The sequence below is a fragment of the Anomalospiza imberbis genome, chromosome 5 (assembly GCF_031753505.1).
Source record: "Anomalospiza imberbis isolate Cuckoo-Finch-1a 21T00152 chromosome 5, ASM3175350v1, whole genome shotgun sequence".
NCBI classification, from domain to species: domain Eukaryota; kingdom Metazoa; phylum Chordata; class Aves; order Passeriformes; family Viduidae; genus Anomalospiza; species Anomalospiza imberbis.
In genome coordinates, this window is record NC_089685.1 from 25,883,365 (window position 1) to 25,903,372 (window position 20,008).

Here is a 20,008-nt window from a genome sequence, read left to right on the forward strand (position 1 = left end):
GCTGCCGCCGGGGCTGCCTGCGCACCACTGAGGACGCTGCTGCTGCCGCGGAGGTTGCTGTGCCCTCTCTGAGACAGCAGCAGCTGCTGCTGCCGAGCCTGCCGTGCCCTCATTGAGGCGGCCGCCGCCGCTGCGTTACAGGGAGAGATTGTGGCGCTGCGACAGGGGAGGACGGGGCTCGGCGCGCAGGGGGGAGGCGCGGCGAGCATGCGCCGCCCGAGCCACTGACTGGATCCTCAGCCAAGGTACCGAGGCAAAAAAAAAAAAAAAAAAAAAAAAAAAAAAAGGAAATAAAAAAAAAAAAAGGAAAAGATTGAGAGAAAGAAGAATGAATGACGATAGAGGAGAATAGAAAAGACCGCCAGGGTAAAGCAGCCCCCGGTCGGCGGGAAGGAGCAGCTCTGGCATGTGGGGATCTTTGGCACCAACAGGTAGGAGGAGAAGGGCTGGGGGCGCCGAGGGCTGCCGCCGCTGCAGGTGTGTGCTGAGAGGGCTCTCCCGCTCAGGGGTGCGGGGCTTATTTCCAAAGAAGTGGCATGATGGAAGCCCTCACAGACAATGCCTCTTCCGCTCTCCCCAGCTCCCCGCCGCGGGGGGCTCTCGCACGGCTCCGGCAGATGCGGCTGATGCCAGGCAGCGGCACCCGGGCTGCCTCGCAGCGCGGCGCAGTCCAGCCCTGCATGGCCGGGCGTGGGGGAGCGGCTGTGGCCGTGAGTGCGTGTGTCAGCGGCGGTGTGAGTGTGCCAGCAGTGCCGGTGCGTGTGAGCGTGCGGGCTGTGTGTGCGGAGGCAGGGCCGGCCGCCGCGGGGACAGCTCCACGGAGGAGGGGGAGCGGCGGGGCTGGCGGGAGGGGGGAGGGGGAGCCTGATTTCATGGTTTTAAAACGATGCCATGATCTGATCAGCCTCTGTTTACACAGCAGCAATCAGGCTCTTTTGTGGACGGTAAGAATGGAAGGATTTTGCTGGGATTCAGTGGGAATATCCTTTGTACACCCGAGGTGGCATAGGAAACACTTCGTGTGAATAACGAAGGAGCCTGATCATGCCTGCTGTGGCTCCTGTCCCTGGCTCTGGAGGGAGAAAAAAGAAAAACAAAACAACACCAAAAAAAAAAAAAAAAAAAAGCAGCAACAGACAGCTCTTTATTTTATTTTCTTGCATGAAATGTATTCCGGTACGATCCACTGGGAGGATTAATGGGAATCACGGAGCCCTAATTAACAAAAAAAAGAAAAGAAAAACAATTTAAAAAAAACCCCAACAATTCATATGCTTATTTAAGCATTACCAAAACTAGCCCTCCCGAAAGGGTGGGCATTATATCTTGGCTGTGCTGCCTGTTTTTGCTCAGTATTTACACTGGCCGTTGCTTACTATGAATTATGTCGAGGCTTTAATGATTTGCATTAAAGCACGGGGGAAGGGGGGGAGGCCCGGGGGGACGACACCCTAAAGCATACTGCTATCGACTGTCTAGATACCTGTTTCTCTAAAAGCCTAAATGATAAAATTATTGTTTATAGCAGGAAGGGAGGGGGATAGTGGGTAGTGCTTCTCTTACAAAATGCATAAACTAACACTGTGTGATTAATGTGCTTTGGTGACTTGGGTTAAAAAACATAAATTCTGCAGGGTTTCTTTGGGTGTGATCCATATCAACACAGCAGTTGCCTCTTAAAACATTGACAAATACTGTAGCCATAAAATAAATGTAGGTAATGTCAAAATATCAGCAGTCTCTGGGGATTCTTTAAAAACTATGTCAGTGATTAACTCTTGGGCTTGCAAACTGGGAATCTTTTGATTCATAAAATCTCTGAGGCTTTAACTGTGAAATTATATGTGCTACCAAATATAAGGGGCACTGGTCAGTCATGAAACTGTAACAAGCCAAATCTGCCAACAGTCAATTATACTAAATAGTTGGTAAAAAATAAAAGCCTCATGTTTTCTAAAACCCAACAATAGTATTCAAATTTACAACTTCATTTGGTTCTCCATAAATTAACATCTTTGCTAGCACTTTCTGACATCATTTTGTGTTAACTTAAGAACTGATAGCTCAATTTTTTTTCAGATATTTTGATGGCATGACAAATCAGAAAGAAGAGGATGTACTGTATGACTAGACACAAGATCAGTTCTGTTTGTGGATTACATTTTCAGTAAGATGTATGGATCTATTTTTTCCTTGTTCTTAAATATAGATCATGAGACTTGACTGAGGCAATATACATATCATCCATCCATCTATGGCGAACTACAGCCATGCAGCTGACAACATTTTGCAAAATCTCTCTCCTTTAACAGCTTTTCTGAAACTGACTTCACTGGGTTTCATAATAGGAGTCAGTGTGGTGGGTAACCTTCTGATCTCCATTTTGCTAGTCAAAGATAAGACCTTGCATAGAGCTCCTTACTACTTCCTGTTGGATCTTTGCTGCTCAGATATCCTCAGATCTGCGATTTGTTTCCCTTTTGTTTTCACCTCGGTAAAAAATGGCTCTACGTGGACGTATGGGACTCTTACTTGCAAAGTGATTGCCTTTTTGGGGGTTTTGTCCTGCTTTCACACTGCTTTCATGTTATTCTGCATAAGCGTCACGAGATACTTAGCTATTGCCCACCACCGTTTTTATACGAAAAGACTGACCTTCTGGACTTGTTTGGCTGTTATCTGTATGGTGTGGACTCTCTCTGTAGCCATGGCTTTCCCCCCAGTTTTAGATGTGGGCACCTACTCATTCATTAGGGAGGAAGACCAATGCACTTTCCAGCATCGTTCCTTCAGGGCTAATGATTCATTGGGATTTATGCTTCTTCTTGCCCTTATCCTCCTAGCCACACAGCTTGTCTACCTCAAGCTGATATTTTTTGTCCACGATCGCAGGAAAATGAAGCCAGTCCAGTTTGTTGCAGCAGTGAGCCAGAACTGGACTTTTCATGGTCCTGGAGCGAGTGGTCAAGCAGCTGCTAATTGGCTGGCTGGATTCGGAAGGGGTCCCACACCTCCAACCTTGCTGGGAATCAGGCAAAACGCGAACACCACAGGCAGGAGGAGGCTACTGGTTTTAGATGAATTCAAAATGGAGAAGAGAATCAGCAGAATGTTCTACATCATGACATTCCTCTTTCTGACCTTGTGGGGTCCCTATTTGGTAGCCTGTTACTGGAGAGTTTTTGCAAGAGGGCCTGTAGTACCTGGGGGATTTCTAACGGCCGCTGTCTGGATGAGTTTTGCCCAAGCTGGAATCAATCCTTTTGTCTGCATTTTCTCCAACAGGGAGCTGAGGCGCTGTTTCAGCACAACCCTTCTTTACTGCAGAAAATCCAGGTTACCAAGGGAACCTTACTGTGTTATATGAGGGAGCATCTGTAAATCTTTAGCCTTGTGAAACACTACCATTCTCTGCTAAGCAATTGTGGCCTGTAGCCATGTCTTGAGGAGAAAATCAAGAATGGGACGTCAGCAGCTGTAAGGATTTGGGCAACATTCTGCAGTCTCTGCAATAGCTCACCTCTAATCCTGTTTTAAACCTAAACATGTTCCTGCTGACCGCTGCTGAAGGTTTGTAATTAAGAACAAAGGACTGAACTACTGCCCTGAATTCCTTTATGTGGTTGAAATCTAGATTATGAAAGTAGCAGGTGCTAAGTATCAGTGCTAAATGCTGTGTATATCACTACATAAAATAAGAACATCAAAAAGATTAGCATTGGACATCTTAATAAATTAAGTTGATATGAGGTTAATGTGTTGATAAAACTAATTTTAGACATCTCAAGACCTTTAAAACATTTCATACAATTATTATTTTGCAAAGACTGAAAACTGGGGACTCAAGTACTGTAACTGATTAAAGATGTGCCATGCATTATCGGATTATCACACTTACAAATCTGTTTGCCTTGTGAGTAAGTTTTGGGGAGCATTCCAAAGCAGTAATTTTGTTCAGATTTTGACTTTAATTTTTTTTCTCCAAATATATTACTCTTTCTAATTACCATTTTCCTTAACAGTGATATTACTAACATTTAACTGTATTCTGTGTTTTTTGCTGATTTGGTATAAAGTTTAATAGACTCTTATTTATATTTTTTAAAAAGCTAGATATCAGTCTGTTAGGCAACGTTAATGGTAATATCCAGTCATAATTGAACAGTTATAATTATACAGAATAAACACATGTTGCCTTAAAGGGTTATCTAGTATCTTCCATTTTGTTTAGCATTGAAGCAAATAAGCAAGGAAAATTGAATCAATAACTCTGGTCAGTCATTTGGGAGTGCATGAAAGATCACTTAGTCCTCTTTTTTCCTTTTTACTCCAATGGTTCCCAAAATCAATATGCACATCACTGGGATGATATGATTTTTTCTAGGTGTGCCGCCCTTTCTAGTTTGTTCTGAGAAACACAGGCAGTTGATGTATGTTTATATTTTAAGACAGCTGTCATGGGGAGACCGCAGCCTTAGTATGATATCTTGCACAATTTGTGAAGCATTTATTCTACTGAAGGCACAGTCTTGTTTATATTTTCTGCACATTTTGGTGTATTGGTTGTTTTAAATTATTTAAGTTTTAACTTGTGAAAGCATATAATATGATTTCTTAGTATTTTAGAAATACATTAGAGTCTGTGAGTCTTTCCTTCTTTAAGATACAGATGTGTGGATTTCAATATAAAGTTGCATTTGCCAAAATTTACCTGTGTAGCTTGTTAATTTTCTTGGAATAAAATTTTACATTTTTCCAGTTATACAATTAACCTTTTTTATTTTGACTAGTGAGCTAGCATGAAATACTGAGAATGTAGCCATTATGAATTATTATCCTTTGCAGTCACTGTATTCCCAAACTGTAAATGCATGAATGATGGGGACCACAGGATTGATAAATGATATTATCTGCAGTAGCACTATTGTGTAGTTTATCATAATTACCCATCTATCTGTTCTAATATGTCAGTTATATTTAAAGTTACAACACAGTATTTGACATTAACTTCACAGTTTAATTTTAGAAAATGTGTATAACTCAAGCACAAAATCATGAGTTGATCAGTCATAAAGAACACAGATTTTTCTTAATTTTGGGAGAGACAAGACTAGAGGTCTGAATTCAGTATTGGTATATCTTGTCCTTTGTAGTTTTATGACCAGCAAGTTAACATATGCATACACGACCAGCAGTCAATAATGCAAATGCTTAAATTTGTATGATAACATTATATAACATATGCAACAATTCAGACAGTTGTGTCTATATGTGATCAGACAACTTGATCAAAGATTTGCTGAGCAATCTGTTTGACCTCACACTTTTATACTGAGGTTGATTGGTTGAGAGGCATGGCTTTATATACTGTGTTGAAACAGAAAAATTGCCAAAATAATGAGTCCTCATCAGTATAGAAATGTTTCAGAACATAATTTGAAATGGGACCAATAAACTTCTACCAAAAGGACACTTTTATTACACTGAAAAAGGCTTTGAAATTAAGGTAGTTAAGCAATTGTCAAAGACAGGAGGAGTGAATAGAAACGGAATCATATGTTGAGAAAAATTCTGAAAGTCATCCCACTTAAGTTTATTAAAAGGTTGATTGGCAATAACTTCAGTCTAATTTCTTTAAAATAGTAACCTTTACAAGGAACATTGATATTACATATTGTAATAAAGAAGTACATATAAATAAAGCTGTAAATAGTATATAGTTGTAGAAGTAGTCAGTTCTGAGGATTAGCCAGAAAATTTTCAACTATGAAATTTCAAAAGCTGCAAATCTGGGGCCTGACCTAACTCTTAATAAAGTCAGTTGGTGTTTTCCCATTAACTTCATTTGGAGCAGAAGTAGGCCCTAGCATTTCTATAATACTATACTTCTGAAATACTAAGAAGGCTGTATTTACTATGCAGTGGGAAAGAAAAAAAAATTTTAATCATTTCCCTGGAAGTTTTGCAAGGAGCAACTGATGTAAATTAAAATAATAAACAGTAAACAAGCCTGAAAGCAAATATTTTGATAAATGTTTTTCTTTTGATATGAATATAATTCCTTTGGCTATATGACAATACTGTATTGCTACCCGAAAAGGGGCAGGTATTTTTATTAAGTGGATTTTTAAGAATTGTGCCAGTAAGAAATCTTGTGACAGAAGTATTTAGTTTTATTTTTCTCCAGTGTTAAAAGGACAAGGTGATGGTCAGTGAAATTAAAAGCCAACATATAAAGTAACATTTTATGCAATGCTATTACTCGGTGGAGCACTCTGATACAGGATGTCAAGTAGTTTAGAGAGATTCCTCAAAGAACTGAATGTATACATGAATTAAAGCAGTGCTTGCACTTTTTGCCATCAATGTCATTTTGGTCCTAGTCAGCATATCAAAACTAATGTATTAAGGTATAAATTCAAAGGAGTAAGAAGGCTCATTCCAATTCAGTACACTGTTGTGTCACTGTATGAAGAGCCTTTTGCTTTCATATTAGTACAGGAGTTAAGCTGTTGCCAAAGGTAGAATACAGGGCTGGTAGATTAGTCCTTTCTTTTCAGAATAGCAAAGAATATCATGCTATTTTATATCTGCATTGATCTTTAATGTTCATGGGTAATGTTAAGTCAATAGTTTCAATTTTCTGATGAGAGAGGAAAAAAAAGAACAGATTTCCTGAAGAAAAGGCTGTCTACCCCTGTTCCTTTCCCGCCCTCTGTTGCCCCACTGGCCCTTCATCAGCCTCTTCATGAATCCTTCTACAAGAGCAAATGTTTCATACACTGAGTATTGTCATTCTCCTGCTCCTTGTGAAGTGTCTCAGCCATTCCTCCTTCCCAGCAGATAAACTGCCGCAGCTTCCCAGGGTTTGTCAGTGTCTGGGTTCCCTTCCTGAGGATGGAGAGGGACTGCCAGTTCCTTCCAGCTGCCTTTGGAGTTCATGGATCTCAGGGCACTTGGCTAGCATGTTGGGTATCTCTCTTTTGGCTTTGCTCATGAAGTAGATGCTGTTTATATTATGCAAACAAAAATGAGAATGGGGAGGGGGCAGCAGGAAACAACTTTCCCTCTCACAAATTATTCACAAGGAAACCACTGCTTTTGTTGCATTGCCCAAGAGCACATTGTATTTTAAAAGCATAATTGGTGTTAATTACCCTCTAAAAGAATAAAGTGTAGTTAGCCAATTAAGTCAAGGTTTTTGGTACAAGTACAAAGTCTTATTATAAAATGGCTTTTTGTCAGTCTCAAGGCCTTGAGGGCAGAGGAGTCCACTCTGTCTGTCTGCTTTTAAGTGCCTTGTGTTTGTTCACTTTTTTTGCTTTTGCTTTTACTTTCAAGCATCTCAACATTTTATTTACATTAATAGGAATCCAGTAATACAGCAGGTTTTTATCACTAATGGGTTTAAAAAAATAATATTAAAGGGAACTCTGATGATTTTTGAGGTGAGTTAGGGAGGTATTTTGGCAAGTAATTGTTTTTTAGCAGATGTTAAATAAACCTGTAGGCTGCTGGGCTCTTCCATAGTTGCGCAGTTGCCCAGTCAGTTCTTAATTATTGAAACTAGCAATGGAATAGACTAACCCACAGGTAATACAAAGCATGTCCACAGTAGATAAGAACTTCCTATGGATTTTGCATTTATTAAGGAACGGAGTTAAACTCACGTAAAAGTGAGATCAGAAATCCAAAGAAGAATGGTGGGTGGTTTTCCTTTTTTTTCTGCTTTGTTTTAGCATAGCACTGCTAATCTGCAACCTGGGTTACACACCCACATACAACTGAGTGTTGCCTGTACAATTCTGCATAGCACATAGGCAACTTCCTTCTAGTTTATATTCATTGAGAGTTCTGTGAGTGCACACTACTAATCTGATTGACTTTTCAGAGAAAAGAGAAGGCTCAGTCTGAGCTATTGTTTTTCAAAATTAAAATTCAATAGAACTTCTCTGCTTTTATATACTTCAGTGATTTTGAGTGCGAAGAAATCAGTGACTTAAATCAGCCATGATCATAAGTGTACTCTGGCCATGGCCATTAGAAACAGGACAAGATGACATTTTGCAACGCATATGCAACAAATCAAAGAGTTGGACATTATACCATGACATTGTGTGAGTAGGCTGAAAATAGTTCATATTTTTCTTTAAAAAAAAAAGTATGATGAAGCTATCTGTTGAAATGGATAAAATCTTTAACTAGCCATTGTGGAAAAAGAAGAGGAACTTTAAAAGTTACTCATTATAAACAGTAAGCAGTTTCGGTGGTGTTTTTGTTCAGCTGAACTGTGTAATTATATAACTATATGATGTTCAAAGGAGTGTCACAATAAATAAGCTAGATTTTTTTAGTAATCTAGAAAGGAAATAAGTAACAACTATCTTCAGATATTTGAAATGAAGTAATTACAGTCATCTATATGTTTTATAAAATGCAGATAGCAAAATAATTATTTAAATTTTCTATACTTACTGCTTTATGTAGTTAAAGTACAATGTCTTTAGACAGTGAGTTGGCTTTTGCAGCCCAATGAGAGACTTCTTTGTATCACAGGTTTTGTACTATGCTTTGTATGTAATAAGCACAAGAGATATAAAACCAGAATTCATCTGATATCAACTTCAAACTCTGCATTAGGTACAGAACTTCTCCAAATGGTAGGCATATTACTGTCTCCAGAGATTATTCAAAACTATTCTCTGTTGCTTCCCAAGAATTCTACTTCACCTTTGTTAAAGAGCAGTCCGGTTAAAGATGTGTATTTATTTTCATTCTGTAACCCTCAAGTTCAGGCATGCTCACAGCCTTATGCAAATTGAAGAAATTGCTAAAACTAGGAAGTTTTGCCCTATAATAATCTTGGTGAATCAGGTTCTTGAGATAGTATAAAAGGGTAGCACAGATATTCAATGGCTACTCTAGGCAGGAGGTGGAAGGATGCAAAAACGTATTCATCCCTGTTTAGGAGCCGTTTAAAATTCTGCTGTTTGGTGTCCGATAGTGAGACCATCTTCTGTGGAACTGGCCCACCACAGGCCTGCAACCCACTCTATGTTGAGTTTTAGCAGGACTTTGGTTGCATGTTCTCTGAGTACTGATGGGAGACATTCAGCATTAGCAGACATCAGAAATTCCTAGACAATATTCATAGGCTACAGAAAAGTGATAGTTGCTTATCTCCTCAAAACAGAAGTCACAGAATAAACAGAGGCCTAGACATAAATGCTTATTGTAAGCTGCTTGTGATTTCATGCCCTCTTGGACCCTCAGAGATGACTGAGAAGACCTGTTTCATTCTTGACTTTGTTTGGGTTTTGTTTGTTTGTTTGTTTTGAAAATGCATTCCATCTCAGTTGCTCTATTCCATCCCACCCATAGCCAGTTGAACATATGATGTCATGCCTAATCAAGTCTGTATATTCTTTAAAATACATATCTAATAGTAAAATGTATTTGTAGCTTTGCACTGATTATGCTGATATGTATCACTGTTTGTTCTCGCTTGTTTCCATAAGCATCTCTTGTGTTTCAAACACTCAAATCCTATTTTATAAATTAAGACATTCCATAATTGTGTTTCCTGATTTTTCTGTGAAGGCCTTTTAAGTTTTGGATGTTTCTCCTGTTTGTGCTAAATGCAGATTCTTAGGACACATCACAGGGAACATTTAATTTCTTTGACTGAAGGACTGTTTGGACATCCTGATACTGGAAATGTATATTTAGGTCCTGTGTAATAATTTATGGTAATGACTGGGCTACAGAATCAATAGTGGTGGGACTGCTGGAATAGGATATTTTGGTAACTGTTGCTTTAAATTACATCGTAAGACATCTAGCACAAAGGAGAAATGCTCCTTTTGTAAGATAATTATGTAAATGAAAAGTAAATGCACACACAAATGAGTACAGTTCTATAGAATTTTGATTAACATATTCAGTCATAGCTGTAGCAAGATGGGCATAAAGTAAAAAAAACAAAAAGAGAAAGTATCTTGCCATTCAAAACCTAATCTTTGTAAGTTTGGCTTGATTCCTACAATCCCTACTCTACGAAAATTTTCTGTCTCTTTTGTGGAAACTCATCTCAATAAAGACTGCAAGATCTTGGTAATTTATATCAATGTTTATGTTTTGTACTAGACTAGTTCTCTGTGCGAGCATGACACAGCAGGACTGTAAATGTAATCTCTGTCATAGTGTATATGCAAAAGCAATCTTTCAATGGGTTTCGAGAGGGAGTCTACAGGCACATAGATATATTTCTCAGACTCTCCAAAATAATGTGGTATAGTTGATGCCAAGTAGGGATAGCTTAAGCCCTGGAAGGGCACGAAATATCACACTTGAGTACGATAAGTGAGTTTAAAATCAGATGCAAGGAAGGTGAGGGACATTTAGTAATAACTTCCCATGTTGTAAATAAAGTTTTTGGCCTAATTTGTAAACCTCTGTCTAAGTTCCTAAGTAGTGGTAAGGGATCTGCAGTAGGTGGGGTGTAATGCTGCAGCTGAGTTCTTATGCCCACCTATTTTAGATAAGGGGTGGACTGGAAGCAGTGTACATTATAGCCTGGTTCCTCCACCAACCACCTCGCATGGCAGTAACATGCACTAAGCTCCTGAGCCTAGAGATCTGCTCCAGATGGATCGTTTGGTCACAGTCACATTTTTGAAACTTTTCTTCCAGTGTTTTCTGTGAGTAGTTCCTGTTCGTAAAAGGTGGAAAGAAATGTATGTAAAGGAATTGTGTGTGTTGAGCAAGTCCTTTTCAGCCCAGCCTTGGAGTGAGGACTTCTTGTAAGAGTGCAGATAGGTGTGGAAGCCCCTCACAGTTTTACCACATCTGTCAGACACTCCTGTTCCTTGGCATAGTTAGCATACATGCATACAAGGGTCTCACACAGTGCCCTTCTGTCAGCATTCAGTCTCTCTTTCCCCTGTACACCAGAAGCAAGACAGACACCATTGTTTGTGGAGGCATTCTATAGAAATGTCCTTTCTCCATGAGACATATTGTCACAAAAGCTGAGATTTTCTGTATCCTTTTGTATTAGAGAAAGCAAATCAAATTCATATGTTTTGTATTAACGCTTCGTGTTGAATTTTCTTCTTGGCATATTAACTGAAAGGCAGTATCACAAAAAGGCAATTGTTCCCCCCAAACCAGGAAGGCCACCAGTCTTACTGGCAAACACATTTTCAGTGGGAATATTATGATCTTTCTTTTCAGTTAAATATTTATTTGATATGATAATAATTATTGCAATATTTGATTATACTAAAGCCCTGAAAGGGTTAATTTTCAGCTTTGGCATTTTCCTTATGTAAATACCTTCATTCCATTTCATGCAAGACAGGTTTGGCAAATGTGGATGTTTTGGGTGGTTTTAACATCTGAGTTATGCCATCTAAGGACAAGTGCTGGCTGATGAATAATTTATTCACTTAAATTTCAGAAGAGACCATGTAAAACTAGCTACCACAAAAAAACCAATGTTTTCTTAAGTCATGCATGTGATCCTTTAAATATTTGCTTTGGAACCTGGGTATTGTCAAACTTAGCATTCAAACCCCATACAGAATTAGAAACCAAGCTGTAAAGATAATTTCTAGTCACTGACTATAACTAAAAAATGTTATTGTTATATATATTCTGCCTGTCTTCTCCTTTGCAAATATTGAAAATATATGTGTGATGAGATTCAGATGGAAAGTCCTTGACCCTACTGAAATTAGTAATAAAATGTCTATAGCCAACAGTGAAGATAGGATTCTATGTATACACCTCTATTTCTAAAGACAATGGATGTATGCCACACAATTGATGTATTTATTACATTCATGTATGGCCAGCATGTCTGAGAAATTAGTTTTTAAGGCCTAATTCACATTCTTAAGCTTTGTAATTCTGTTTTCTTTATACCAAGGTCTTCATACTATGCTCTTACAGCACTGAAATCTAAAGTCCTGTTGTAATTTGTACTTAAATAACCACGGTGCTTGATGGCCTCTTTATAGGAAATTACCCCTTTATCTGAGGTTCTGTGAAAAAGCAGTCTCTGTATAAAAGTAAATAATTAAAAGATAACACAAGAAGGATATAGACAAGTGGGATTTGAAGAAATTATGAGGCAGTGCTGTTAAGTTTGTTTTGAGGCAGTGTTGGTAAATATAATGAGCAAGGCAATCCCAGCATATTCCCGCTCTTTTTTTTTTCTTTTTCTTTCCTTTTTTTTTTTTTTTTTTTTTTTTTTTTTTGAGAGCAAGAAAGATGATTGAAAAGTAAAGTTTCAAGAGAATTGAAAAATAACAAGGGGGTGGATTCTCAGAAGAGAAGAGCAGCTTGGGAGAAAGTAGAGAAAGTACAAAGGCTGCTCCCAGAAAATGTAATTGTCAGTGGTAATTGTCTGAGGTAGTCTGCCAACATGAGCAGATTGGAATCTCTTGATAAAGAGAAAAAGATGATAGGCCAAGAAGAGCAGAATGAAGTCACATTCAGAATGAAGCTGAGGAAGAAGCTGCAAATGACTACTGATTCACAGCATTAGTTAGGAAGAGGTAATTAGAGATCATGTTGAAAGTAAGGTTCAATGAAAACAGTTGGTGAAAGCCAAGAACATTGACTCCAGGTAGTGATTGCAGTCTGTGAGCTTAAAAGGGGGAGGTGGAATAAAATGGCAGAATGGTTACCAAAATAAGGGGATACAGACCACCATCCCCATTCTTTTTCTTTAGAAATTAAGGAATAGACTGCATGATGTCAGAATGGTTAGGTGAGCAGAGAGAGGACAGTAGAAGGTGATAAACCATAAAGGATGTGTTGAGAGTCAGAACTACTTACTGGAAAGTGTGATGGGAGGTGACAATAGCTGACAGAAAGAACAAATTTGGATGAATGTCCCTGGAGTAATATGGGAAGATGTAGATTGACATTCCAGAAGATGGAGGACTCTGGGAAAAATGGAGAGGATGACAACAACAAGAAATGGGAATGATATCAGTCAGGGATGGGGAGCTACAAAGAAGCACTGAGCAGCTGTCTTGCCAGGAGGATGACAAGAGCCAGCAGTGAGGGTCACCAGACAAGAACAGGTTGTCTATTAGAGGTTCTGCTTATCAATGATGTTGTGCTAACCCATGCCAAAAGGAAGGGAAGGGATACCAAGGGATTCCAACACTTGTGAGGTCTGGACAACTGTTCCCCCATAGCTGAAGTGTTGGACTAGATGGCCTTAAAAGGGTCCCCACCAATTCCCAACTATGAACTTTCCTCTCAAGGTTCTGAGTCTCAGTGTTCTCAGTGTTCAAAGTCTTGCTGCTAGTATTACATCTGAGTTCAGTAGGAGCTTGAAGAATGACTAAATAGTTTCCATTACTTACTATTCTTTCATTTTTAACATTTTAACAGGGTTTTCTGCTCTCTTTCCATATTCTTTCTCTTGCTCTTTTTGCAATATTACTCTACTAAGAAAAACTATGTTCTTTGTGACATTATATATTTAGAGCATGTTGGCCCAGCAATTTTGTTAACTTTCAGACTGAATTATAGCTTTTCAGAGCAGTGAAAGTGCAGTTTTGGTGCAATTTGAGAGCTCTGCTGTGATTTATTATCATTGTTTCCCATAAAGGTGGTGTCTTGGTTTGGTGAAGTGACTATTAGGATGAAAGCCAGTAACTTACAGGTTATCATTGCAGCTTTGCCACTAAAATCAGTGCATAAGTGACCTTGGGTGATTCCTATAAACCAACTTTTCTGCTATCCACTACTTTTACGAAACTCAAGGACATTTGGGGCTTCCAATTTAAGACACTAGTGAATCAATTCCCAGGGGAATGTAGCACCCTTAAGTGTAGATCCTTTTAATGTTGTTGGTGCATAGGTGGTAAAATTGATCAGAAATGTTCTATTTGACATGTTTTGCCAACTTTTGGACTTCTGTAGGAAATTTCAACTTACATGTCTCAGACTTTTCCTTCCTGAGAAACGGAAAATATTCATTAAATTTCTGTTTCCAGACCACTCTAAGATTAGAGCCAACAGTACTTGCAGGTAGTCTTTTGAAATGAGGTAGCCAGATTAAACATCAGCTTGAAAATGTGTGCTAAAAACTTTTTTTCTGCATAGTTTGCCAGTTAAGTTAAATGGCTAACAAAATAATTTACTTGAAGGGTGAGAGATTTAGTTATGTAAAATTTCTAGATTTCTGAAACTCATTATAAATCAGGATTTACCCCCTTTACTTGACAAAACCATTGTAAGATGCTGCGCTAGAAAGCAAATAATTGTTTCAGTTAAAGATCATTGAGGCAGTGTGGGGGTCAGCTTTCATTGCTGACTGTAGACTACAGCCCAAATGTTTGGAGACAAATGTGACAGATGATTTGGGACGTTCAGATAACCTCATCTTGCCAAGAGATATGTTCATTAAGTTGTCAAAGAACTGAAATGTATGCATTGCCCATCCATTTGGCATATAATTTAAATGCAGCTGAATTCCTGACCTCAGATATGATATAAGCATTTCTGAGTACACATGACGGATAAATGTACATAAACAGAGACTCTTAGAATAAAATTGTGTTTTAAAAGCAGGGTAAAAAACTCTTCTGAGATCTAGAGACTCATGACAACATTGATAGATGATAACATTCTCATATAAAAAATTAACTGAGTGCTAAATAATATTTTAAAAATATTTGCACATGATTTTTAGTACAATTAATAATCTCTCTGTAGCCTGAAGAAAGGTGTCAGAAGTTGAAGTGCCTGAAACTGAGATACTGAATTAGTCACAATGAGTTTTCTGAGGGCTGAATAGATAATCTGCATGATTTTAAATATTAAAAACCTTTGTCAGGGTAGATGTGCCTGCAAAAATGCAAGCTGGCAGTTGCACATGATTAAGTCACAGTTGTCTAGGCAATTCTATATCTGGGTTACCACAAATTATTATAAACACAAACAGGTATTGATACCTGAGGTTTTTTTTATTTACCTCTGCCAGGTAGAAATGTCATCATTCAGGTGAATTTTAGCAATGTAATTTTAAAACCTTTATATTTGAAATTTTATCATACCAATATAATGTTAGAACTCAAACCTGCCAAACCTGGGTGACCCATAATGACCCTGTGGAAAGAGTAGCACTGTGGAGATTCGGTGTGTCCCTTGAGGGTTCACATGAGCAACCCAGCTTCCCTTGAGTGTCAGTGCAGCTTCAGCAAATAGGATGATGGTTTGATTGATATTTTTGGAGAGAGGTTCTGTGATTTCTGGGGGCTTTCAATGTAGGCATCTGAATCAGAGGCTGGTAGGCTTGATGGTGAACACCCTTTCAGTCTATATTCAGGTCTCCCTATATGAACACTGCCTCAACTCTCAAGACTGTAAGAAAAAGAGAAGACTCATCTTTCACAGTGCAGGAGATCTGGTGCATGAATTTAAACTTCTATACAAACAGATGGCAACATTTTCTTTTCCACTCCCTTTTGTCAGCACGGAGCATCACTGTCTTCAAGTCACAAATCCCGAGATATCGACAGAGCTAATAGCAAAGCCTGCTTGTGCTGTATGAGCAGTTTTAAAGAGTGATATATTTCTCAGTCTCATGAGGATGTTGAAAACCTACTTCACTTGTGAGCAGTTCCAAGCACCTTGTCAATAGTTGTTCATGTCAATGAGGCTATTGTAGATACCCACGGGGCACCCATGTCACCTGTGTGGTGCAAGTGACACCTCCTAGTAGATGCTTAAAATCCAAATAGAATTTAATAGTATCATAGAGCAGAGACTTCTGCCAGCATCCAACACAAAAAATATAAAAGCAGACTTGTAACATTTTGCTGCTGGAGATACAGGGTTGAAGTATTTCTATGGCAACTGTCCTGTCAGCGCTTGATCTGCCCAAGTATTGCCCAACTCTTTATTTTATCCTTCCTCCTTTTCCATTTGATACAGCCTTAAGACAATGTGTTCTGGAGGACAGCAACTGAAGAACTGAATCATATTTGTCCCTATTCAACAAAAAATAAACAAAAAACTAATTCATGTCCTGAGCTCTCTGTGCATGATGCCCCCATGTTTCCTGCCAAGTGTCTCACTGCAGAAAGACAGAGTTCATGCCCCAGTGATTTACCGCCAGTGATTTACCCTGCCAGGACCACTTAAATTTGTAAAGATTTGCAGCACCCACACTTTAGTCTGTCTTCAATGTTCAGTAATGTGGAGGCTCAAGAGCAACCTAAAGTGCAAAATGTTCTATGTCTCTTGTCACAGGTCCTCATTTCAGCTCTCAACGGCCATCCCATAGTACCTTCCCATACATATAATCTGCGAAGGATCCAGACTGGTATTCTGGGATGTCTGGTGGGTTCAAGCCGTGCTGCGGGGGTTATGCCTGTTCAATTGCTACTGCTTGAAGGGCATGCTTAAAAAAGGTGGCGTGCCAGCGCTTGGAAGTGTCCTCCTGAATGCAGGCTTGCATCCAAACAGTTCAAGCTATGGCTGTGAGCCACACACAGCTCACAAGGTGATTTCTACAGTCTGAGGGGGTAAACAAGTGGTTCTACACTTGAGAGCTGTAGTGGCATAGGATGTCCTTAGGCAACTGGTTGATGAGTTAGAACATTCCTAGCTTTGTTGTCATTGCTTATGCCAGAAACCCAAGTAGCACCCTGAGCAGAGTTTTCTCTGAGGACCAAAGAATAAACCATGGTCACTGCAAGGAGGTCAAAGGGAAGAACTGCAGCAGGAGAAAGGTAGTGGACATTGGACTTTAATCTGAAAGAGGAGGACATACAGATGACAGGAATTAGAGTGTCAGAAGGCAGAGTACCTGGGGGCAGTGTGGGTGGTCAGTAAAGAGAAGTGATGTGGACAGATGACAAGAAACATGGGGGTTTAGGGGCAAGGAGTCGAAGAAATGCATGGACAGATAGACATGTGGATCTGAGTGGGAGAGTGTGGTAGTTTGAAAGGCTGCTGGAATGTAACCCTTTGGTAGTAGCCATTCCGTGCATCACACAATCAGTTAAGATGCATATGAAATGTCCATGTGAAACATGCCTGAAAAATGAGAAAAAATGAGAAAAAAATTTCAAGAAGTCTGGAGGGCAGTGGCAATTGGATCTGGTGATCCTAGCTTTTTCCAGATCTGTAGCAATTCTGGTGTACAACTCATTGAGGCAGGAAAAGTAGGAGAGAAGGTATGAGAGAGACAAAACTTGAAGGAGGTGTGTAGTTTGATGCTTTCCCTGCAGGCTTTCTCACAGCGTGCTCCTGAGAGTCCTTAACTGGAACTGAAAACTGCTCTTTTGCAGAACTCCTGAGGGAGAAGGGAAACAGCATTGCCTTGCACCCTCATGGGGATGATTTCCCTCCTCCTTTCCTTGCAACGTGATACAAGGAGGGAAATTAATATTCCAGCCTATTGAACTTTCATGGTGGATCTGGCATAGCATTATTTAAGATTACTGATATTTTTACCTCTAGTTTTTTAATTGATTTCATCTAACAGCATTTGAAAAACCATGAAGATCAGCTAATTTGTTTGTTGCAAGGATCCCAACCATAAAGTGTGTATATCCAAGGCAATTGTGAATTAAGACTTAAGCCATTCAAACAAGTCTGTAAATAACATTCAGTAAATAACATTCAGCCTCCTGGTTCCCAAAAAATACCCAGGCAGAGCCAAGAGAATCAATGCTTTCAGCACAACACTGCCCTCTGGAGCTCTCAGAGAGAGAGTCCAAACAAAGAAAAAATAGAGGGGAAAAATAGGAAAAGGCCAATGTAAAAATGTATAGCACAGTGTACACAGTGTAGTGCATAATGAAAGCAGGTATACTGCAAAAACAATGGAAAAACAAAGAAATTCATCCCCATATCAAATGCCAGGAAATATTTTCAAGTGTTGAATGGAAGGCAGAAAGAAATTGAGAATTTTAAACAGACCTGGAAAGAGTGACCTACTGCAACAAAAATTCTTTTAAATTTTGCTTAAAGGCATTTGGCAGAATTCTAACAACAACAAAAAAATCTAAATATTGGGAAGGAAAAAATCATTTGCTCTCTCAAAAATCTATTTTTGATGCAGTTCTTTTTTCTGCTGTACATCCTTTCATATTTTGATAGTGTTTGTGTCAACGCAAGGATGATATGTTACCTTGTGCTGTCAAAAGCTTACCAAAATAAACCTCATCAACAAGGCATTAAATAATAATATCACCTTTTTTGAACTTTTTATATTCTCTGTGATGTACTTATGCATATTTTTAAAAGAACCTAAATTATTGATTCCCACCTTCCATCAAACCTGTCTAAGCAGTGAAGTGTATATAGAATGTTGTGTTGTACTAAGCCATGTTAAAGAACAGCCCACAACACTTAATTCAAAGTATGGACTTGTTAGAAGTGAATTTCTTGAGTTTATGAAAGGCTGAGTCTTGTAAATACAGTAACAACCAGTAACAACCCATCATTGCTATTTCTGATGGCAAATATTATTCTCAGTAATATGCATGCATGGAATTGGATTCAATAAGAATCATTCCAATACCTTCCCCACAAAGTATTTTTCTATTAAAGTAAATGATTAAAAATATGAGGTTAGAAGCAACCTCTGGAGATTATATAGTGCAAGCCCCTGCTCCACAAAGGGTCAGTTATAGAAGGCTGCTCAGAGCCACGTTCAGTCAGGTTTTGAGTGTTTCCAAGGATGGAGGTTCCACAACCTGCTTGGGCAAATTGTTCCTTGCTTTGACAACCCTTACAACAAGAACATTTCTTCTTATTTTTAAGTTGTATTTCCTGATTTTCAGTTTATGCCTATTGATCTTCATCCTGACACAGTGAAGAGTCTGACTCTGACTTCTTTACTCCCCCATGCCTGAGGCATTTATACACATTGATAAGATCCCCCCTTAAGCAGTTCCATCTCTCTCAGCCTCTCCCTATATGTCAGGTGTTCCAAACCTTTAATTGTCTTTGTGGCTCTTTGCTGAACTGTCTGCAGTATGTTTGTGTCTCTTGTAATGAGGAGTCCAATGCTGGACCCAGCATGCCAGATGTATCTCTCCAGTTCTGGGTAGACAGGAAGGATCACTTCCTTTATCCTGCTGGCAAGGATTCTCCTAGAGCAGTTCTGGATGCTGTTTTCTGCAGGAGCTTATTGCTGGCCCATGTTCAATTTGGGGTCCACAAGGATCCCAAGGGCCCTTTCTGCAAAGTAGCTTTCCAGCCAGTCAGCCCTCAGCCAGTGCTGGTGCTGGGGCTCTTCCTCCTGAGAAGAACTCTTAGTGCAATTCAGTGTTATCAGGATAGTAGCTGCCAGTTTTGAAAAGAACTGAAATGATGACTTGAGAATAAATAACTTGTATTGCTGTAGATGAAAGAGAGGTTATTTGAATACCAGCAGACTAAGGGGAATGGATCAAAACAAACAAAAATGGCAGCAAAAGGGAAGCAGTGATCCTCCCGTGAGTGAATGTCTGATCATAGAAACAGAACTCCTGAATTATTCCCTCATGGTTTGAGCCAGTATATATCTAAGCCTGTGAAAGCTTCTCTATGGTTTTGGGGGCATTAAATGAAGCCAAAATGTACTATGAAGAAAGGGGAAAAGTTTCCATAACATTTTTTTTCTATCTTGCTAATAATAAGCAGCAGCTAAGCAAGCATCTAGAAATAGTGGGAAATTCTGAAAATATTTCATAAATTGAATTTAGGTTATGGAAAATATAAAAATTGTTTATCTGCATAAATGTTTGCAGGACTGATACATATATGGGAAAGGAGATCCAAAACAAATAATAACACAGAAGATCTACTGTCCTCTCTTCATTGATCGGGGAAAAAAATTTAGCTTGGCACTACAAGATTCAAATTCTTGTAAGTATCCTGGGCAGTTGACTGCTGTGCAAGTAGGAAGAAAAAGAAATTATTATACATTTTACTCTCAGGCTAGTTATGAAATACTGATGCCAACACTGCAGTATATGATAGA

The 20,008-nt window shown here is 39.0% G+C and overlaps 1 protein-coding gene across 2 annotated transcripts; it reads left to right on the forward strand.

Moving 5' to 3' along the window:
* Window positions 1–292: 292 nt before the first annotated feature.
* On the forward strand, window positions 293–3,997 carry GPR85 (G protein-coupled receptor 85). 2 transcript variants are annotated; one of them, XM_068189951.1, is made up of 2 exons: window positions 293–431; window positions 2,080–3,997. In XM_068189951.1, the coding sequence occupies exon 2, from the start codon at window positions 2,255–2,257 to the stop codon at window positions 3,365–3,367; it is 1,113 nt and encodes a 370-aa protein (XP_068046052.1). In that variant the 5' UTR covers window positions 293–431; window positions 2,080–2,254; the 3' UTR covers window positions 3,368–3,997. The 2 variants fall into 2 exon arrangements, with proteins under 2 accessions (XP_068046052.1, XP_068046053.1); XM_068189952.1 differs by lacking the exon at window positions 293–431 and adding an exon at window positions 853–944.
* Window positions 3,998–20,008: the final 16,011 nt, after the last annotated feature.

Bases quoted from the DNA above. Each gene is read 5' to 3' on its own strand.
- GPR85 (XM_068189951.1), top strand. From the start codon at position 2,255: ATGGCGAACTACAGCCATGCAGCTGACAACATTTTGCAAAATCTCTCT.